This window comes from Strongylocentrotus purpuratus, unplaced genomic scaffold (assembly GCF_000002235.5).
Source record: "Strongylocentrotus purpuratus isolate Spur 01 unplaced genomic scaffold, Spur_5.0 spur5_scaffold_2, whole genome shotgun sequence".
Classification (NCBI taxonomy): Eukaryota; Metazoa; Echinodermata; class Echinoidea; order Camarodonta; family Strongylocentrotidae; genus Strongylocentrotus; species Strongylocentrotus purpuratus.
In genome coordinates this window covers 40,438,291-40,461,543 of record NW_022145605.1, presented here as the reverse complement: position 1 = coordinate 40,461,543, position 23,253 = coordinate 40,438,291, and the positions used below count along the sequence as shown (strand labels likewise).

Sequence of the window (23,253 nt, the reverse complement as noted above, 5' to 3'; positions counted from 1 at the left end):
CCTTCTAGAACCGCTATTTAACTACCATTTTCTCTTATCATCCAGGTCTACATCTGATAATCGTCTGTGTTGTCTTCTAGAGGACAACGTGAACTTCACCTGCGCTAGGACATCACCGACGGGTCCATTGGACACCTGTAGCAGGCTCTATCCAAACTGGGCCTTGAGGATTGCAGGATGGGTTATGGGATTGTTGGCTTTGGGCGGTAACGGGGTCGTTCTGTTTATTCGGCTACGGGATAGGAAGAAGCAAACATCTAAGGTTCAGAACACCCTGATTAGTAGCTTAGCAATGGCTGATATTCTGATGGGACTGTACATGATCATCATCACTTCTGCTGATGTTTACTACGGTGATGAGTTCTATCTCAGTGCTCCTCAATGGCGGGCTTCCCACATGTGTCGATTTGCTGGTTTCATCGGGTTTCTCTCGAGTGAGGCATCGGTCTTTACCTTGATCTTGATCACTGTTGATAGGTTTATTAGCATCATGTTCCCCTTCGGGAAGCACAAGATTCAACACAAGGGGTCCTTGATTCTCATCGGGGCAGTCTGGTCATTTACCATAGTGTTAAGTCTGGGGCTGGTCATTGTTACAACCTACAAACCTAATGTCTACGGACTTTCCGACGTGTGCCTTGGTCTCCCACTCCATGTCGAGACAGAGAGCACAGGAATGCTGGATATCAGCGGAGAATTCTTCTTTGAGTATCAAGTTCAATACAAACCCACCTACACAGTTTCTAGACCTCCATGGTTATTCTCCATTATAATCTTCATTGGATTGAATTTGGTTTCCTTCGCTTTCATCTTCGTCTGTTACATCCTGATCTTCATCAAGGCCAGTCGATCTTCGGGTAAAGTCCGCAACAGCAAATCCAATAAGCAAGAGACCAAATTGGCCGTTCGTATGGCACTACTCATTGCTACCGACCTCGCCTGTTGGATGCCAGTAATCATCATGGGCATCCTTTCTCAAACTGGTGCCGTCACCCTCGATCCTTCCCTCTACGCCTGGACAGTGATCCTCATCGTCCCCATCAACTCATCCATCAATCCCTTCCTCTATACCTTCATCATGTACATCGATGACAGGAAGAAGAAGAAGAGAAAGAGCAAAGACAACCAAGTGAACTTACCAGGAGTTCAAACCAAAACAGTGGAAACCAGCACCCCGTTAACGGCCACCGACAATAAGACCAAAGATCAGACCTCTCGCGTGTAAGGTACTAGTGGAGTTCAGTCGGCACTTGACAATCGTTATTATTAAAATCTTTTAAAATATTGTTATTAACATTATGGCCAATATTTGTATATTGATTAATACTATGTTTCGTGGTAGATGATATATCATATTTGTTTTTGTTTTATCAGCGCTCTGACCAGCATTCTGTAAGCGCGCTTAATAAGAATCAATTATTATTGTTGGTAATAATTGTTTTCAAAACACGCTCTTCTTCCTGAAAACTTCATTCTGCAGAAAGATTTAGGATCTGTAGATGTAATCTAGCGCCCACGAGGCTAGTCACCAATGAACCGTCATAACTATTGGGCCTCCTGACAACTCATTGTTGGTTTGTTAGGGTTAACTAGATCGACGCTCCACCAGACCGAAAGCAATTGTATCTTCTTTCTTTTTTGGTTGGGGGGGGGGGGGTCTTTCTCGTTGGCTGTCGGCATAATGGGTTATGGGTCTCGTGAATCTTGTGTCTATGTTGGTCTCGTAGGCTGTCGGTCTAATTGGCTATGGATCTCGTGAATCTTGTGTCAATGTTGGTGTCGTATAGGCTGTCGGTCTAATGGGCTATGGATCTCGTGAATCTTGTGTCAATGTTGGTCTCGTGGGCTGTCGGTCTAATGGAATATGGATCTCGTGAATCTTGTGGCAATGTTGGTCTCGTAGGTTGTCAGTCTAATGGGCTATGGGTCTCGTGAATCTTGTGTCAATGTTGGCCTCGTAGGCTGTCGGTTTAAAGGGCTATGGGTCTCGTGAATCTTGTGTCAATGTTGGTCTCGTAGGCTGTCGGTCGAATGTGCTATGGGTCTTGTGAATCTTGTGTCAATGTTGGTCTCGTAGACTGTCGGTCTATTGGGCTATGGGTCTAGTGAATATTGTGTCAGTGTTGATATTGTGGGCTGTGGGTCTACCGGGATAACCCCTGGTCATTTATTAGACAGTGGCGCAGCAACCAGTACTAAGTTGGTGATGGAATGATAAAGGTATTGGATATAATAATATAATTATTGAGGGAATTCTGAAACGTAATGTTAATTTTTATTTTATAACAACCATATCAAATATATTTTAGGTCAAACGGCTAAAGGGTTTGGTCGTCCCCAATATGTAACGAATCGAGCTGACGCTATATACGATTAAGAGAAAAGAGGGGGAAATATATAAGTCTGAAGAGTAAAACAAAAGGTATTTTCCATTTAACTCACAAAATTGCATTCAACATGATAATTGACAATTAACTGAAATACAAGTGCTTTGATGTATCGGTAAAGGAAGAAAGTCTATTGAGCGAAATATATATTAATGTCCATAACTTGTTTCACTGATTAAATATGTATATTCTGTCGAGGGAGATATATTGTGTTCGATTGTAAATACTTCTACATCGTAATATAGTTAGTAATGATGATAAATGATACTCAAAATTGCTTGTCATGATAAAAAGGTAAACACATAGAAATTCTTCAAAACAATCATTTATATTTTATGGATTGTTGTTATACTATATGCATCAGATTATGTGGATAATGCGACATTATGTCATCCGTCTTTAATGAGCAGACTCGTGCAAATTATGTTAGTTCGAAGAAATTAAAAAGACGAAAACATAGCTCTGCTCCATCTTGCAAGACTCTACAAATGTACTATGTAAGGGTCAAACGAATTTCATGTGATGTATTATGATGAAAATAGTATGAAAAGCATTATCAGATTTTGTTTTGATATTTTCTCATTGTCTCCCTTGATTTGCATGTAGCATTCGTATTTAATAATGTTAAGATTAGCCCTTTCGATACGATCTTAAGATTGTTGTTTAGCATTTATAAACTGAAGAGAGATACGTTGCATACATATTTTAAAATGGTGTTGTAAATATCTTAATATAGTGTTTGTTTTAATGAAAGCACATTATATGCATGTACATCAATATGGAACGATATTCAGTTAGTTTAAAGGTACTATGTCCCATTTGCAGGCCAAAAAAATGAAAAAGTTAAATTCCAACTGCATTTAAAAGATAATACTAATTTAGAACTTCCCTAAAAAAAGGTGGGGCTTGAAAATGTCTTCAAGTGGGAAAATAACGACTATAAGTTGTCAAATCGACTTTAGGACTATAGAGCCCAAAAGTAATAGTCTTGATTTTCAGACAATTGTACCGAATGGTCATACGTTTTATGCTGCGGAAGATTCAATCAGTTTAATCTTGGTCATCACAAGAAGTGGGTTATTGATGTAGACAAATGCTCATGTACCCTTTACAACTCTTTTCATGTATGTTTATTACCAAAGAAGAAAAAAAGCCAGTCAGTCACTCAATAGTGTCTGACAGTGAAGTCTAGCAAGAAAACGGGTTTCCTTGCATAATTTGAATATGAGGACACTGCTAATGTTTAAATTTCACAGATAGGACATACATGACATATTCATAATTCCTGCAAAGTTCTACAGCATTTGAGGTTGTCTGCAAAAGGGACATAGTACCTTTAAGGTAAAAGACATTTGTATACGCAAGTTGGAAATCAATTGCATTGACTAGAGGATTAGTAAGATTATAATTCTAATCAAGAGTATCAGACCTTGTTATTGTTTAAATCAACGTATAGCGGTTGACTGACATAAATAGACAGCAATCTCATTATTATGAACACGGTCTGTTTTATGTTTTGCTTCGTGCCAGTATTGTAAATTGTTATGGTAATATTGGTCATGACGGGATTTTTGTTTGTAATTAAGCGAATAAATAGAATTCAAATTATTTAGTAAATACTTTATGTGTCAGGTCTATTTTCATTTTAAGTAATCCACTTCTTAAAGGGATTTGGTAACATTGTTCAGATGAGAGTAAATAGTGCTAAGGTATAGTGCCTTCCATGCTAGAAGTACATACAAATAGAAATAATCTGAAAGTTTTAGTGAAAGCAGACCATTATTAATGTTAAAAAAATGGGAAAAACTTATCTGATCGATTCCTTAATTCTCCCAACTATATTATTACAATTCAATTACATATTAGGCGAATGCAAATCGTCACAAAGCAATTAATTGGCTTTATATACCATTCCAGACATTAAAGAGTTCAACGATTTTTCAAAGCCTGTCTTATGTCTTTTTTTCTGGAAAAATGATTGGGAAAATTCAAAAATGGTTGGGAGAATTTACTATTATAGGGTGTCGCACAGTGACACCAAAGAAAACCATACAAATCTTTGTGGTTTGAGATTTTTTTCAGGATTTGTTGCATGTTAGAGGGTTAGTACAGTATATAGAAAGAATATAATAAGTAACATTTTATACAAAAATTACGCAGTTTTTTAATCAACCTTTAACAATATCACTTTAATGCAAAACAGTAACCAGTAACATGATGTAGGCCAATTATGTTAAATGTTCATACTAGTGGATTCCTATAGGGAATTTGACAACACTCCAGTGTTTACCCAATAAAAGGTGCTGTCAATCACCAAGAGTGGTCTTTGATAACTTTATAACCTGCATATACGAAAGTGCGATAGGAATTACCATCTAGTTGTTGACAATGTAGGATAAATCAAATTGCATAATTATGAGTTCGTTCATAACGCCATCATCGGCAGCTTGGATCAAGTGTGTATAGCGAATATAGAGAACCGGCCAGATTCTGGACTATTTAATCACATCATCATAAAAATGTTATCCCAACACTGTGGAAGCGTTCCAAATTAACACTGTGCTTATACTCTTGAGTCTTGAGCATAATAACTTTAATAGTTGATTAGTCCAAACAATCTATTTTTTGCCACACTTTAATTATGAGGGCATACAAGAGCAATCCTTTTCAGAGGACATTTCTTCCAAAGTGACATAAAACGAATGAGAAACTCACAACTTATTTTAGCTTCACCGGAACAGAACCTGTTTTGTAAATTAAGACTTTTAAAAATATCATTATTGCTCTTTGACGTAGTCACGAGGCGATGTGACGTATTTTATTTGTTTTATTCTCCTCTTAACCAAACTAAATTCAATGACGTCTCCGTGTTATACGCCCAACAGCTTCGATTGTACGTCAGTGAATGAAGTTATGGGATCGTCATCGTTTGTATACATGTTTATTCCCTTCATGACGTATGTATTGTAACCAAAGTTCAGAACCTTTGTGAAAAATCATGAATCAATTTTGAACATGCTGAATAACTGTCATAACAATAAGTTTGACTGAAATGAGTAGAATTTAGACTCCATGAAAACCCCCGCACGTATCATCAGATGAAGAAGTTTCAAAATGCTGCACCTCATGTTCTATAATATGAAGTTATATTTTGATATCTATAAAATGAAAAGATATCTAGTAATTTTAAACATTTTTTCAAGAAGATAATGCCGTAATAAACCCCAATAGGGGTCGATAGAGTTGATAAATACTAAACCCCTCAACAAGTTTGGAAACTCAAGTCGGATCGATTATAGCGCTGATAATCATGTCTTTGATTAGTATCACTATAGAAAATGTTTTATTTCCTCTTAAAATGATACCATATTTGTTATGAGGTATGTTTGCTTGTTTGTTTGTATGTACGATTAGTTTCCGTAGTCAATGATATTTTCTTTTTAGGATGGCTAGAAATCAAACGTTCCTGAACTTGAAGAGAAACATAATACGTGTATTATATTACAGAGAGAGAGAGAGAGAGAGGGGGAGAGAGGGAGAGGGGGAGGGAGAGACAGAGTGTATGTGTGAGAAAGAGAGAGACAGGGAGATAGAGAGAGAGAGAGAGAGAGAGAGGGAGGGAGAGGGAGAGAGAGAGAGAGAGAGAGTGTGTGTGTGTGTGAGAGAGAGAGAGAGAGAGAGAGAGAGAGAGACTGGGAAAGAGAGAGTGTGTGAGAAAGAGGGAGAGACAGGGAGAGAGAATAGAGTGTGGTAGAGAGAGAGCGAGAGAGAGAGAGAGAGAGACAGGGAGAGAGAGAGAGAGAGGGAGAGAGAGAGAGAGAGGGAGAGAGAACGAGAAAAAGATCATCACAAGAGAATGTCTCGATCATTATATCATCATCATCATATTTTACCACCACCGTCACCATCATCTCCATGCTCACCATCACCCTCGATCACCACCGTCTTCATGATGATGATAATAATAATAATAATATTTAATTTTTATATAGCGCTTAATACAAATGTCTCTAAGCGCTTTACAAATATATACTATTGCCCCGGTCATTGGATTCAATGATGATGATGATGATGATCCACATCACTTTTATGGCGCCATTTATCTGTTTCAAACATTCAAAGCAGCTCGCCCCTCCAATAGTAATGTACTACACATTTACTTGAGAACCAAAACAAAAAAGGAGGGTTTTAAAGCTTTCTAGCTTGTCGGTCTCGCGAAGATTAGGCAGGAAGGGAGATAAAAAGGCGTGGATCACCAAGAAAAGGCACGCGACATCATCATCATCATCTTGATCACCACCACCACTATCACCACCACCATCATCATCATCATCATCATCATCATCATCATCATCATCAAAACTTCATTTGCCATCACTAGCTTGTGTCTGAACATTAAACATAAATAAAAAAAAACAACAACTTGTGTCTGAACATTTGCCTTATTATTTATGACCCTTATAGAACTAGCTGAGAAAGATAATAAAAAGAGAATGTCTGTTTACATATTAAATAGAGATTTGTCACAGTTTCTATGTGCTTTAACGTATTCCTTAACTTGGAAAAGAAAAGGAGACAAAACATTTTCTTTTTCTGGCTATATTGTTGAAGTTGGAAGCGAACAGCTGATAATAGCATTACGTCATAAACTTCCTGCATAGCGCATTGCAGTGCACGTATACGACAGCGCTTCACATCATTCGGATTCGGTGGCTCTTTGTGTACGGTACGTTCTGTTGGTACGTGGAAGAAATAACAGGACTAACTGCTTAAAGTTTGCTAACTTATCGAAATTCATAGCTTTCCACAATGGCAGGGACGAATGGAGGAATAGCCAAATGTGGCTTCATTTTCCTGGATACACTAGCGATAGCACTAGGTAAGAAAACAGCAAAATAGTTGTTAAATTTGTTTCAAGTTGGGGCACCGAAAATTGACGTGCAGGTTACCCGTGTGCAGCCGCAGGGTCATACCACAGCGGCCGCTGAATGCAGCTGTTGTAACCGTGTGATGGTGTGCAGCATGCAGCGCGGTGCCGGTGGAAATGTAAACTGATTTTAATTGCTACCCAAATATGCATGATGACTATTTTATGGGCCATTGTGAGTCAGGGTGTGTTATATGATACACGTTAAAGGATGTTGCTGAATATTTATTAAATCCTGATGCCTTGGAATTATTGTCTGCCTCATTGAACCTGTCTGATCCTGAATGACATGATATTTGTATTGTTGGACAGGCACTTCTTGGTGGGAGGGAGGGAGGGGAGGTGAGGGGGGGGGGGGGGAGGGTGGGAGGTGATGCAAACATTCCTCCCTATTTCCTTTCATTCTCTTCTAGTTTTAGGCAGATTTAGATGAATGTAAAATGATTAAAATACCATTTATTGTTATTAATTATAATTGTAAATTATTATTACGGTTATCATTGCTGTTGATGTTGTTGTCGTTGTTAGTATAGTTGAAGTAGTAGTAGTAGTAGTGATAATAATAGTACTAATAATAGTTCTAGCAGGAGTAGTGGACAAAGTAATAGTATCGCAATTAGTTTGATGTTATTGTTGATTTCATCAATTCATCATTAAAAGGGGTACAAATGTGGTAAAAGTAATTAAAAGGATTCAATACTATCCAAGTTTTCCTTGTTACACTTAAATAGCAATGAAGTAAAAAGAGGGATAGACTGGGACTGAAATTTGGTTAGAGACGTTTGCTGCAATCAGCCCTCACATTGCAAATTAACTGGCTGTTAGGCCGAAATATCATGCATTCTGTAAAAGCCTCCCCAAACTCCTTGTTGGACAGTCCAGTGGGGCCAGCCCTGAGTCAAATCATTTGTAGTGTAAACTAATAAAATAATCTTTTGCCAATCAATCACTGAATTAAACACCAATCTTACAAATCACTGCCAAAACTCACAAGTCCTCTCTCCTAAGTCTCTACTATCTCATGCCAACAGAGCTCTAAAATAACACCTCCAGTAAGTCCAGTCCAGCTCTGCTTCAGTTTTATTATCTCAGGCTGTACATGTGCTTCATGCAGATTATATTCAAATATAGCAAAATAGGATTTAAGAATATTCATAAGAAAAAAGAGAAGAGAACCATTGATAAGTAAGAAGTGGAAATATGCAAATGAGAAGAGAACATACATGTACCACCTGTTCTAGCTTGAAGAGTTGGTATGTGGTGGAGATGAATGGATGAAATGACTATGCAAATGAGGTGAAATGAATATGTATGGGGTAGAAGAGACTAGAGAAACAAATAGTAATTGTGACAAATAAAATTAGGGAATGAGTCTCATTTTATCTCTTACAGTACATTTTTTACAATCTCAATGATGTACAGTAGTACACTGTAGGAATACTAGGAATACAATGAATGACAATATAAATGAATGCACTGCTTTATAATAGGTAATACAATGTACTCCACAGGTTAGGTAATGACTAATGAATAAAGGTTACTTATAGGAATGATTTCATTACAATCCGTCTTCATGGAGAAGTGTTACTTACAGTACTAGAGAATAATGAATAACTGTGAATGAGTGTACTGCATATATTGACTGTGTGAGACTGAGATGCAAGATTAATCAGGAAGTTGAGTGAATGATGGGTGCGCTATATTCCGCCCTCACCCCTATACACATATTCTTCCTGATTACCAGAGCATACATGTACGTAACTCAACATACAACAATGAATGCCTGGCAAAATGTGTGCCGGCTCCACACAAATTTTAGACAAATTTGTCAACATTTTAATTTAAAAAATGCAGATTTATCACTTCATAAATTTGACTGTGTAGAGGCTGAAATAAGTTGTTACTGTTGAGTGTTGAGTCCACTAGATGAAGTTAAAGAAGTGTCAAACATAGGAAAAAAGGGATTTCTAGAAATGTACATCCAGTACATCCATTCATAGTCATACCCTACAGTCAGACACACAATCAAATTTACTGGACACACATTGCAATGTACATAATTTGCAATATGTCTTTGTTGGTTTTTCATCAACTAGCTAGCGGCATTATTGGTGACGGGTCTGGGAGTCTGGGACAAAGTCAAATATTTTCTTTTCATATTGGACTTGGTTTTAGTATACATACCCTGTAGAAGACTGATAGGGGTTGGGGGAGAGTGTCCCAAACTTATCAACTTGATCAAGTCATCTATAATCATAAGGTCTTCTCATTATTACAAGAGTATAACTGTACACTGTACACTGTATGAGCACATGCAAATATTTGATTTTAAGAATGGTAATTGTTACTTCGTTTTTAGAGACCATGTGTTATTAGAACTTGACTATGGTGGGGACATTATATCTATCTCCATACATATATGTAATCAGCATTTGCAAACCATCATGGCCATTAGATTTAAGATGTTTAATTAAAAATTTGAATAATTAAAACATATTGGATCATTTGTCAGTGTGATTGATAGGAGAATGCAAGATAAATGTATGTAAAATTATATGATGCAGACTATTTTGTTAAATAGCTACTTTAATGAATAATAATATTAATTTGTATTGCTATTAATTGGTGTTATTAAAAGTCTAAGTGTGATAGATCCAGATACCTCCCCCTTACTTTGTGGATAAATGCAAATTATTTAATTCCAATCTGACTCACCAAATGCTTTGGTTTGATTAATTACTGATTCTATTACCTTAATTATAAAATTAAAATCATTGAGACAAATGCTCACTTTATTAAATTACAAAACGCCCATTTTCGTTGATCAGTGGAAATTGAATAAACAAATTAATTCATGACACACTGCTGCTGAATGACATGGTGTCTGAGTCTCGCTATAAATAATCAACTAGTGATTTGGCTGATCCTAGCGGAGGAGATAGTACTTTTACTGGGGATGATAGTGCATGTTATGATGACTCATTTTGCAGGGATAATTGGCTATTCCTATCGTACTGGTGGGCTTATCTTCTTTGTCTGGGGTAATTGGGATCAGGATTCCTTATTTTGTCAATTTTTGTGTCTCAAAAATACATGTACATGTACATGTACCCTTTTAGACCAGCATGTTATACAAATGAATACACAATACACTTATTTTTCCCTCTCAGATTGAAAAATTGCATAGATGTAGCTTTTGATTCAAGTTCTTATTTTAATACCTGTACTCCTGTAGGCTGATAGAAAAAAATCTTTTACTGATTACAATTCATTTCATTATTCTCTATTCCCATTGACATTCAACTGAGTACGTATACAACTATCTCTTGCTTGAAAGTAAACTCTTCCATTCACCAATCATGGATAGTTTTCTTGCCTCACTTGAGAGTTGATAGTAATAACATCATCTCCCTTTTTATAGTCATACATATCCATTATTCAACTAAAGTACTATAGAAATATGAACCACATTTGCAGGGTAAATAATATAGGATGCATAGAGAATCTCTTACTTGAAGCTGCTGCTACATGTATTTTCATAAAAGTCAGAGTCAAAACTTGGGTTTTCAACGTCAACATTATTTTGTGGAAAGATATTTTAGAGTCTGAATTCATTTCTATATTGAGTCAAAATGTGCCTATAGCATACTGTGAAAAACAAACAGTGAGAGCGCAAACATTTTCTAACTTGACACAGCATCTAGAATGAACTGAACTGCCATCTAATATTGATGGAGGAAATACAAACCTATATGGCTGGGTTAATTATTTCTTGGACTTTGAACCTGAGAAAGTTAAGAGGAGATGGGGCTAAAATTTTACAGGATGCTTAAAGTAAATGCTTCTTAGCAAGCAGCATCTGCTCAGCAAAGTATGATGGGGGTATGCCTCTCCTTAAAGGTAAAGATCAGTTTTGGAAACGCCCCCTCTCAAAAAATGAAATGGAAGCTCTTATTACCAATCATGTGAAAGAATACCGGTATATGTTTTTACTAATTATACGTGATACAAATTTTGCCGAGAAACCGCCTACTAAAAGCTATATTTGGTAAATTATTATATCTATTTGGACCTGATAGATATCGCGCATGTGTCGCGCACGTGTCGCGTAATCCCATCTTTCTGTGTTCAGTACTTGTAACTTTACCAAGAATGGGCCAAATTTCTTATCATTTTGATGATTCCAGAACCTTGCAGTACACACCAATACTTATATGCTAGATGATCAACCTTTTCTGATCGATTCCACAATGTTGCTTTTACAATTCAATCGCATGACCATAACTGGTCTTTATCTTTAAGAATATCTGATTCTTGACCCTAGGCTATGCATTGTCATTGAGTGGAAGGGCGGAGCTAGCCTGGTATTATTATGAAATGGACCTGGGGCAATGAGATTCTGGTTGATTCAATCTGATTGCATTTGAGGAGGGTTGCTAACTCATGCTAATATTTGGACTATTAGGCAAAATGGATTTTGGTAGTGACCATGTACATGTACATGTATGCAATTGTTTAAAGGAGAAGTTGTCCAATTGATTCAATCTTAAACTTAACCCAACTCTGTTTTTCATCGCCCCACTATGCAATCATTCATTCCCCATATAATATTTGGAGGAAATTGAGGACAAACCAACATACTGAAATGGAATTCACGCACAGAACCAGAAAAGGAGAGTTGCAGATAAATGCACTCTTGAATTAATGATGAGAACAGGATCTTTATAGAGTGATTGATGCTACATGTAAAATGTCAAGAGTCAAGCCACAAGAAGGAACAGCTTCAAATGATTACAGTACATATGTATGTGACGTCTACATCATAATGTATCCTCTGCTGAAAATCGACAACAATCATATTTTTCTTTCATTGCTGGGCAGGTCCAAGCTATTGTCCCCTCTGGGGGTCAAATTTCATCTTTATATATATTTAACAAACTATACCTCATTTTAAAGCTGAAACTATGAATTTTATGAATCTAATAAAAAAAATTAAAAATTATCAAAATACGAAGAGTGCCAAGGTCGCGAACTTCGATTTTTATTAATTAGCGTGACGTACGGGACATTACATTTTTATTTTTGTATCTCCTTTGAATTATTTGTTTAAAATTAAATATCTCAGGACATGTAGACCATCATGCCAGAAAATAGGAAAAAAATATCAAAACTTTCAAAATTAATTAATTATGCAAATGAGGTAGGTTCCGAAGTGTGATGTCCCGTACGTCACAATTTGATCATAATTTGTTTAATTTTAATTATGAAAATAATTTTTTTTTTTAAAGATATTCTAGGAAGTTCTAATTTAGATGAATACCTCACAAAAAATAGGTTTAACAAAAATTACAAAAATTCTGTGTTGATTACATAATCAAATTAAGAAATGTGACGTACGGGACAAGTGTGTGACGTACGGGACAACCCCATACAAAACCAATGCAAGATGTGAAAAAGGAAATGACCAAAAGGAGAATACATACTGTGTAAGGAAACTTGTTGTATACAGGGATATATGAACATTCTAACTGGGTCCCTTCTAGGAATTTACTTGTTTGTACTGAATTTGATGTAATTAGTCTTCAAGCCAGACCCCTGGTATTATCAACTTTGGTATTTTGCCAGTTGATATCCCCAACATTGGCAGGATGCTAAATATGTAAATCATAATAGTGTACTAGTTCCTGGAATGAGTCTAATGAAATTATATGGTAGTAGATGCACCAGAAGCTGGCTTTTACAACTCATAGATGCTGTAGGTTATAATAGCACATGGTATCAAGCTCTCCACATGAGGTTGTTTTAATATTCTATTTAAATGACATATTTAGATGTCATATATGATGGTAAAGGATTACAGCATACACTGTACATGTTATGGAGCCAGCTCAGGAATTCTGATCTCCTAAAAACTACATGTAAATCATAACTTTTAAGAAAGGATAGCCTTTTTGAATATTTCACACTCTCACCCACTTAGGATTTTTATCACTTTTACACCCATGCATTTTTGTTGATTTCACTTTCATCTTTTGAATTGTGGAAAAGGTCACACAAACCTTTAGGGTGTTAATTTCTTATATCTGGTGGTGTTAACAAGATGTCTTTAATCAATACGAAATAAATTCAAGTTTTACATGTATATTTTTGTATCCATCTTTCACAAACATGTAGGCTACATTAATGTACATCAAAATTCTTGAATATCTGACAGCAACATATGTACATGTTCTAATCTGTGATAAAAAGATTTAGAAAAGACAATATGTTCAGCATTATCTTTGAATTCCTTCAAAATTCTATGATATTACTATCAAGTAATTCAAACAAGCTATGAAGAAAAGACTTCATATTTGTAATGTATCTTTGTTCACAAACACTTGGAGCATAACAAATGTTCTTTGACAAAATATGATGTGCCGAGCGTGCCCCTGTGTTTCAAACAAGTTTAAATAAAAGTTTTCAAATTCAAGTTCATCTTCTTCATTAATTATTATCTAAAAACATTTAGCAATGTTGAATGGAATGGATCAAAGAAATAAGAAAAGATTGAAGCATGACTGCACATGATAGATGGGTAAATGGAATAAAAATGGTAATATAGTGTATATGAATGTAAATCAATTTGTTTTCTTTATTAAAGTAATATTTGTATTGATTTACCTCATAAATTATCACAGAGGATATAAGTGATGGTCAGAGGATCTAATTGGGTTCTGAAACACTCTAATTGCCACTGATTTAAGTTAAAATTGTTCACATTTAACAAATTTTGACGAAAATTCTTCATTTCAATGCATTTTCCCATAGGGAAAAGTTGTCCCGTACGTCACGTGTCCCGTACGTCACATACACACATTTTTGTTTTGGTATATTACATAACAACGAAAGGTCAGAAAAATATGGTAATAGTTGTGATTAATGCTTGATTCCATAATGAATTAAGATATCATTACCATAAATCTCATAACTTAATAAATTCAGAGAACTTTTATGATGAACTTATTTTTGAAAAAGTCAGAAATTCTCTGGTCCCGTACGTCACGCAGCACATTAATTACATTAAAAATTAATTTATGAATTGGTGAGAACTAAAACTTTTCACGAATGAACTAGCCCATAAAAGCCACAGACTCATACCAAAAGATAGCCATATAAATAATGTCATCCATTGTTATTTCTTGTTTAAAGTCTCTGAATGTCCCGTACGTCACAAAGCAAATAGCTTGGACCTGCCCTGCTACGTTGTTTACTGGGTAAATAAATGTAATATAACTTCTGAAAACAATATTCTTGGGTAAAAATGTACATGTAGGTGAAAAGTTTAAATGTGTGATGGAATAAACGATTATTTGGAAACTTTCATTGTGTTGCCACTTTAAGGAATTCAAAGCTTATTTTCCTTTTTAAAATTCCTAGCATCAAATGCAATATAGTCATAAGTAAAGTCATGAAACAAAATAAATGCATTATGTATGTGCAGATATACTAAACATCATGTATCAGGCATATCTTTAGGGCTCTGAATCAATAGTTATTATTATTGAAGCCAAACCACAAAATGTGGAATGATTGTCTAATGTCACAAAATGATTAACTCTGTACACTTCCAAGATTTCAAACCATAAACAGGGGGACAATCCTCACAGAGACACTTATACTGTTTTCACACTGGCAATATTTTGCTTAACCTCGTACTATAGGTGGGGTTAAGGGGGGGGGGGTCTTAGCCCCACCTATAGTACAGGGTTAAGCCTATTCCACTTTCTGTTCAGACTGGCTTTTACCAAAGTGGGCTAAAGTTGGCTAACCCCACCTATAGTACGGGGTTAACTAACCCTGCAAAATAGCAGGGCTAACTCCTGCTAACCCCGCAATTGCGGTGCCAAGCAAATGAATGAGAACAGAAACGAAAAATAGTCCGGTACTACGTAATGGAGCGTATCGCAGCTGGCCAGATGCGAAATATGTCCAATCATAACATTCACGATATCCGGGGTTAACGAATTGCAGTGAGAACAGCGTGACTTTTCTTATTCCGGAATAGGCGCTAGTACGCGACGCGACTAAAAACAGCGTGTGTGAAAAGCCAAAAAAATAGTCCGGGTTAAGGATAGTACGGGGGTAAGCAAAGTACGGGGTTAAGCAAAACCAGTGTGAAAAGAGTATAACAATTTCAATAATGAACCCCTGTAAAAGGTTTGTATGGATGCCTGCCAACCTCATCTTTTGATGAAACGAAGCCTGGAGCGAGAGAGCAAGTGTCTTTGGAGCAAATGTCGCATCACTGTCATTATGCCTGTGTTAGGAATCCTAATGGTATAGGTCTGCCATCTGTCTAATGAAGACATTGATGAAAATGATGATGATGATGGGGGTAATGTGCTCTTAATGCCTACTCACTCCTGCAACTTTCAAGGCTATCGTTGTATTTGTTTTGCCTCAGGAGAGTACTTCTCATTGCCATGGAAACCATGACGTCATGGGCATTCATACAAACAAATACTCATTATGAGATAAGTCACAAAAATACAAACTGTTCTCATAACATGCTACACAAACTGCAACACAAACTGCAAGTGCATTTACATGATGCACTTTGCTTAAAATGTTTCAAGTCATACATTTTTTCCCCTTTAATTCGTAAAAATTCAACCAAAGAAAACATCTACTAAAGAAATGTTAATCAGTTCCACATTTGAACACAAATGTATGGACTCTTGTTCCTGTAGCATGAAGGATTATCTCATAATGAATGTGTTTGTATAAATACCCATGACATCAAGGTTTCTATGGCAATGAGGGGTACTCATGATGCAAAACAAATACCAATTCTTTTGAGATAATGAGGACAAGAGAAGCCTCCCTCATTAAGTATTTTGGGATGCAATTCTACATTGCCCTTCTTTTTTTTTCAATTACAAAATGTGCGCACGCCATGCACAGGATGAGGATATATCAGGGTCCTGGGGATCAGCTAATGAGGCTCTAAGGTCTTTATGGACACTCTAGAAACAACAGCAATAACGCCACGGTTATGACTGATTGGTCAATTTTCTGCATGGATAACACTCACAAGATAATTGACACTTTGATGAGTCACTGGAAATGCCCTATTGTCACATGTAAATAAAAATAGAAATAGAATAGTACAGCCTCATACATGTACTTGGCTGTGTGTACTTTTATGAGAGGTGAAATCCTTTGTGTTTGCCAAATCATTGAGCTATTTTTATTACTCCATGCTGGAAAAAACTACTAGTTTTAGTTGAAGGTGTGTGTTGTGTTGTTTTTATGATCTACATGTAACCATTAAAAGTCAGATATTGCATGCTTTCATCTGTAACTCCTACATGTATAGGGTTAATATCTATATGTATAGGGACCACCAAGTTCCAGTATGCAGTGTGATATTATTTGGTTCTGCAATTCCAGATTCCCTTGTAAGTAATAATCAAAATTTATCTTATTAAATTTTATTAAATGGTTGCACAATCTCATTTGAATAGATGACCATCAGTTCAATTCAATTTGATATGCATCTCCAGTTTATGAATGCAAATATGCTTTTGTTTGCCTTCATCCTAAAAATATTGAATACAATTTAACGATAATACAAGGAAAGACTAAAACTAAACAATGAATAAAAAATAACTAAAATGTCATGAAAGAAATAGGAACCAGAAATGTTTGATTACATTTTAGAGTGTTACACAAAACCTATTCTCTGCATTGTATGGTCTCTACCATTGATGCATGTAATGTAGTAAAGCACCATACCATAGGTTGTTGTCCTGATGTACCTACTCCCTCTTTGAAGTAAAATGCTGATGGTGTAATCCAATTGTAAGCGAGGATGCGCATGCTCTTAACAAGATTACACCCAAGAGGAGGTGTTCAAATTTCAAGAAGGGATCTTTACGAGGCTTTTAACAGCATCAATCCATTGTGGAATGATCACAAACCTTGCTTTGAGGTCATTCAACATTTTCTATGAGTTGATTATTTTGTATAAAGGGACTCTGTCTTTGTCTTATTATAAGAAAGACATTTATTTAATTAGGCATTTACATGTACATGTTGTTGTAAATGTAGGACTTTGAAAGTGGTCTTTGAGACAAAGAATCAATAGAATAAGAAAATAAATGAACAAAGCTAACAAACAAATGAAGTTAATGAACAGAACAAACAAATACAAAATTAAACACAGATCAATTTTAACATTGTTTTTAGTGGACATTCGTACTCAAAGTGGGGATGGGTAGGGAAGTGTTGAACAGATCTTTATACAAAGTATAACAATAGTTGCAGGTGATGATGTAATGCTAATTACAAGTATCATTTAAATACCAGAATAAAGAAATATGAATGTTACAGTGTATATATTTATTAAATTGTATCCTTATCTGACCAAGATGTGAAAACACTCCAGGGAATAATTGCGTTGACATCGTACCAAAATTAGCTCTCATGTATTTAAAGTATGCAGTTATTCCATACTTTTCCTCTTATTAAAGGTAAAGACCAGTTTTGGAAACGCCCCCCTCTCAAAAATAAAATGGAAGCTCTTATTACCAATCATGTGAAAGAATATGTTTTGACTAATATGTGATGATACAAATTTTGCTGAAAAACCGCCTACTAAGTGATATATTTGGTAAATTATTAGGACCTGATAGATATCGTGCACGTGTTGCGCACTTGTCGCGTAGTCCCATATACATCTTTCTGTGTACAGTGCTTGTAACTTTACAGAGACTGGGCCAAATTTCTTATCATTTTGATGATTCCAGAATCTTGCAGTACGCACCAATACTTACATGTATATGCTAGATGATCAACCTTTTCTGATCGATTCCACAATGTTTCTTTCACAATGTAATCGCATGACCAGAACTGGTCTTTACCTTTAATAGAAGTGGTAACAAATATTTGGAGCAAGCTTTTATAGCTGAAAAATACAACATCTACATGTACATGTACATCTACCTCTAAGGCCCGGATTGTGCTATCTTTTTTTTACTTTTTCAAGAAAAACAAAACAATGACAATAGTAATTTGGAATGAAGGACTATTGATAATTTACTTTACTTAAGATGTATATGAAACAGAATTTTAGACAATGTATGGTAATGGAGACGTAAGAGTTGTACATGTACATGTACATGTGATTCATGTAGGTGAAGATTATGTTTAATAAAAATGTGGTTCTCTGAAGCTACATGTACATGTACATGTCGCCATCTTTAATGTGCATTTAAAAAGTTGAGTGTTTAGCACTTATGGAAGGAAAGATTTATCCTTAGTAAGTTTAACATATATTCGACAAAGTAAAACATTCTTCAACTTGTATTTTTTAAATATTTCTTAAGAACCTTTCATCATCTTTCTACATCATGTAATTGCAGAGAGGAACTTCTTTTAAAAACTGGGCTATCTCTTACTAATGCAATTCAGAACATGATATAACATAAGATTATTGATATTGCCTGCGCCAAGTAAATTTGGGAAATTATATTGGAAATGTGATTCCCTCAAGGAAGGAAAAGTCTTTCCTTCTTGCTCCCGTTTATGACGTATATGATTAGCTTCTCCAATCGGGCCAATCAGAACATGGCTCCCCCAGAGGGCTGAAGTTAATGAACAGAATGTTCCACTCCATTACATCCCATCATCTAATCTACAATGTACGTGTACCGGTAATAGCATTACATGTTTAGTGTACTTAGAGTGCTCTCTAAGAAGAAAAGAGTGAAAGTTCCCTCTATTTTCACTACATTTTCACTTTCCAGAGGAGTGACGTCTGTGATCACTCGATTTTTTTTTAGAGAGTAGTGCACCGTGTAGGTTAAAATTAAAGGGGTCAAAAAGTTAAATATCTATATTTTTATTTTTGAGGATACACTGGGCATTGTAGGTTTTTAATACTTTATTCATCACCAATGAATTCCTTGTGTTATGACTGAGTCTTTGAAATATGACACTCTATGGCATCTAATAGATAGATTTCTGAATATACAATTTTTGGAGTAGATTGTACTAAAAGTTGATAAAATTCAGATTGGAAGACTGAGAAGATACCATTGTATTTAAATGGAAAACATATTTATTCGGCCAGACTAATAACCCTGTCATCTTGAAGGACAACAAAAATCATAAATTTTGTGTCATACCTACATGTAGGAGAATCTAGAAGAAGAAAAACCCATTTTTACCAAACCTACGACCTTTATCACCACTGACTATTCCCTTTAAGCATCAAGAAATCACTTTGACATGTACTTGCAGATATCTTTCATTAAGAAAATAATTCAACTTCCATTCCCCTGCCACCCAGAATACTCTTCAAACACTCACCCCTTCGATGGACGGGAAAGGGTAAATATTAGAAAATGACTAAATATAGTCCATAATTTAATCATAGCAATTTATGAGTCAGATCTATATGGTCGGAAATCTACACCAAGCAGAAAGGGATTATCCATCGATCAGGGATTGCAGGCTGCACACCTCGCTACCCCTTTCATACAAAAAAGAGATAAATATTTCTCTGTAGGAAAAAAAAGTGATATGAGGTGATTCTGTACGATGTGTCCCTTACCACGAATGTCATTGATTTCACATATTTCATTAAAATATGAGGAATCTCTCGATATTACCAATGACTAGGTAATAGTTCTTTCTTACATGTATCACTACCATTAGTCATAGTCGCACTGAGAGATTTTTGATTAATATATGGATGAATGTCGTTGTGTAATGTCACATGACACAAAATCAACCTTTGGATATAGAGATGGCGTGATTTTTTGTGTAATAATCCACAGTGACATACAGTAGTCATGTGTTTGAAGTTGAAATAATCTGATGGCAATTATTTGGCTATTGGCTATTGCTCTTTTTTTCTTTCATTTCGTAAAATGTATAGAGGCTTACAATTACAACTTGCTTGTAATGCTGTTTTCCTTTCCCTTTCTATTAAGTCCTATCATATATAACCTAATAGTTCTTGTGTTGTCAGCTGACCTTCAAAATGATGCAAAGCTTCAGGATTTTTCTAAAATGCAGCTCGATTCATTTCAAGACAGGTTTAAAATTCAAGTGTGATTTGGAATCAATATTACTAGGGCAATGCCTAATATTCCAAATATTTGCCTTAAGACTTGTAAAAGTGCATTCAACAAATGGGTTAGGGATCGTTGAGTGAGTTCAGGTGATCGCTCGGGAGGGAGAAAGAGGATCAAATGTAAATGCCCTGTTCACACATAACGTTGTGATCCAACAATCTCCTTCAAATACGGAACCCGAGTGAGGAGTTGATGGTGGCATACATGTAGATGTAGATCCTCCACAATGGATTTTGGCGCTGTACTGTAGATCCTCAAAAGATTGCGAAATGTTATCGGGGTTGTGAATGTACAGTACACGAACATTGCTATTATGTCCATAAGATTTTAGACTGCAGTTCGAAAAATGGTGCTACAATAAAAAGTACACATGTAGTTCTCATGTTTACCCCGCTGCAGTTTTATGGGTGCATGTACTTTCTCTGCATCACAGGGGGGAAATATTTAAAAATTTGGAGGGCTACTTTTCAAGCTTGCTTGAATGAAATTAACACTCTTTAATTTGTTTTGCATTGAACTCTTTGCAAATTTTAGGGGGGCTCTTTTATGACTTTCGGGGTTTCTTTTTGGCATTTTGGGGGCAGATTGGCCCAGAGCCCCAGTGTAATTTCCCCCTGCTGTATCATGTCTGGACATGGCCTACATGTAATGGTGATTTGATTGCAAAGAGGGTTTGAGGGTATTTGATGATGAGATTATCAGCTCCCAGGTGTACCGGTGAGTCAAGTGTGATGAACGGTGGCCTGAGATGTTCTGGGTGAGGACTCTAAGGAGGTAGGATCGTCAGAGGTGGATCTTTGAATTTGGGATGGACAAAGGATGGAGGCAGTGGAGAGGGAGGGGAGGAGGGAGGGAAGGAGGAAGGAAGGGAGGGAGGGAAAGAGAGAGACAGAGAAGAAAATGGGGGGGGGGGGAAGGGACGGGTGAATGGGTGAGAACAACAGAAAGAAAGAGAGAGTCTGATAAAAAGAGAGAGAGAGAGAGAAGAGGGGGGGGGGGGGAAGGGGGCAGGGAAATCAATAGAGATGGGAGGTGGGAAAGAGAAAGAAGAATGAGCATGAAAGAGGCAGAGAAAGGAGTGATCAAATTAAGACAGAAAGATATTAGAATGTGATAAAGAAATATACGGTAGAGTAGAAAGGGAGGAAGAGTTAGAATTTTTCTTTCCCTTTGTATGATACATGTACCGGAGTGTTGGCTCAGTCAGTAGAGCGTCCGCCTCACAACCGGGAGGTCGTGGGTTCGAACCCCGGCCGCGTCATACCAAAAAGACGTTAAAAGATGGGAGTCGTTGCTACCTTGTTTGGCGTTCAACAATAAGGGATAGAGCAACGTTGATCTGGCGCTGCTCAGGGGCTGCCGGGCTCACGATCAATTGGGCAAAAAGAATTTCCGTTTCGGTTTAATAAAATTTGGAGTGGACTATTAGGCTATTATTATTATTATTATTATTATTATTATCAGGTGGGCTGTATCTAATACAGACCACCTTATATTTTTGTTAAAATCGCCTTTATTTAATATTTATTTATTTATTTATTTTTCTTAATTCTACCCACTTTTTTGTTAACAAGATAACTTGAAAATGGCATATGAACAAAGCAAAGTAATGTTTTCAACCCTGACCTTGACTGATGACTCATCTAGGCGCCATTTTGTGAAAATTAACTCATGATCATATCTTCATAACCAAAATTCATTTCTCATTCATATTTATCATGATCAAGGTCAATATCAGTCTGGTCAATTTTAGGTCAAAAAACGTGCGCGTGCGCGTACGTCCGCGCATCGGTGCGCGCGCAAATTTTTTAAATGCTCAAAATCGTCTCAAATTTATTTTGCATACGTTTCAGGTCATTTTAAGCATTTTATAAAAAAATCGCGCGCACGTTTTCGCGCGTTACACCATTACACAACATAGAATCGCCATTTTTTTCTTTCATGATATTTCTTATATTTTTTCGAACAATTTAATACCATGTTCATCTCTTTATGAACATTAATAAAAAGATGAGCGTCAATTCAAGATAAATGTCCGTGCGCGCGAGCTCTTTTAATACATAGCATATATGGGCAAAAACATGCCTATACAAAATCCATTCTAGCTCTTTGGAATGAACCGTGACCTTCAATTTTTTTTCATAGTTAGATAGAGTATGAGTCGGAAATATGATTCCATGCCTGATTTGGCCATTAAGTGTATCGTGACATCATCATAATGGCCTTGGAACTCAAAATACGAATTTGCATATTATGACGTCAGTATATTTATGGGAAATTGATTGTATCTCTGTAAATATTGATCAATTTTCTTCCAAATTTCGATATGTTGTAGCTAAGACAATTCTCTACAAGCTCAGTTATCACCATTTTTCATTTTGATCACGTCATTATAGTGAAAGATACGATTAAAGGGCACATATCAGAAATTTCTTAAGTTGCGTGTTATGCCTATGGAAGGTGAATTTCGTTCACATCATTAATCTACATGACATTGTTTTTTAGCAGTATCTCGCTTTTATTTTTTCTGTATTTTGTGTCAAATTTTAGTTGACCAGCCCACCTATACTTGTTCCAAACAAGTATTATATGTCTAGTTATTATTATTATTATTATTATGAATAAACCTACATTCAGAAAAAAGAGAAAAGATCTGAAAGATGTAAATGATGTACATTAAGGCTAGAGTTTTTCAGATACAGTGTATTCTTTGATTATTCAGCAATTTTGCTTTTGCGATCAAATTATGATATTGATTGAGAGAAGTAGATATTTATTTACAATTTTTCTCAAATATTGACTCTCACATGCA

The 23,253-nt window shown here is 36.0% G+C and overlaps 1 protein-coding gene across 2 annotated transcripts in view; it reads left to right on the top strand.

The window, feature by feature from the left end:
* Positions 1-7,070: 7,070 nt before the first annotated feature.
* Positions 7,071-23,253, top strand: part of LOC576030 (phospholipid phosphatase 3) — a 43,056-nt gene continuing 26,873 nt past the window's right edge. For both annotated transcript variants that reach the window (XM_030992447.1, XM_030992446.1), the window contains exon 1: positions 7,071-7,266. In XM_030992447.1, coding sequence (XP_030848307.1) covers positions 7,197-7,266 — 70 coding nt within the window. In that variant the 5' untranslated portion in view covers positions 7,071-7,196. The remainder of the gene's footprint in view (positions 7,267-23,253) is intronic.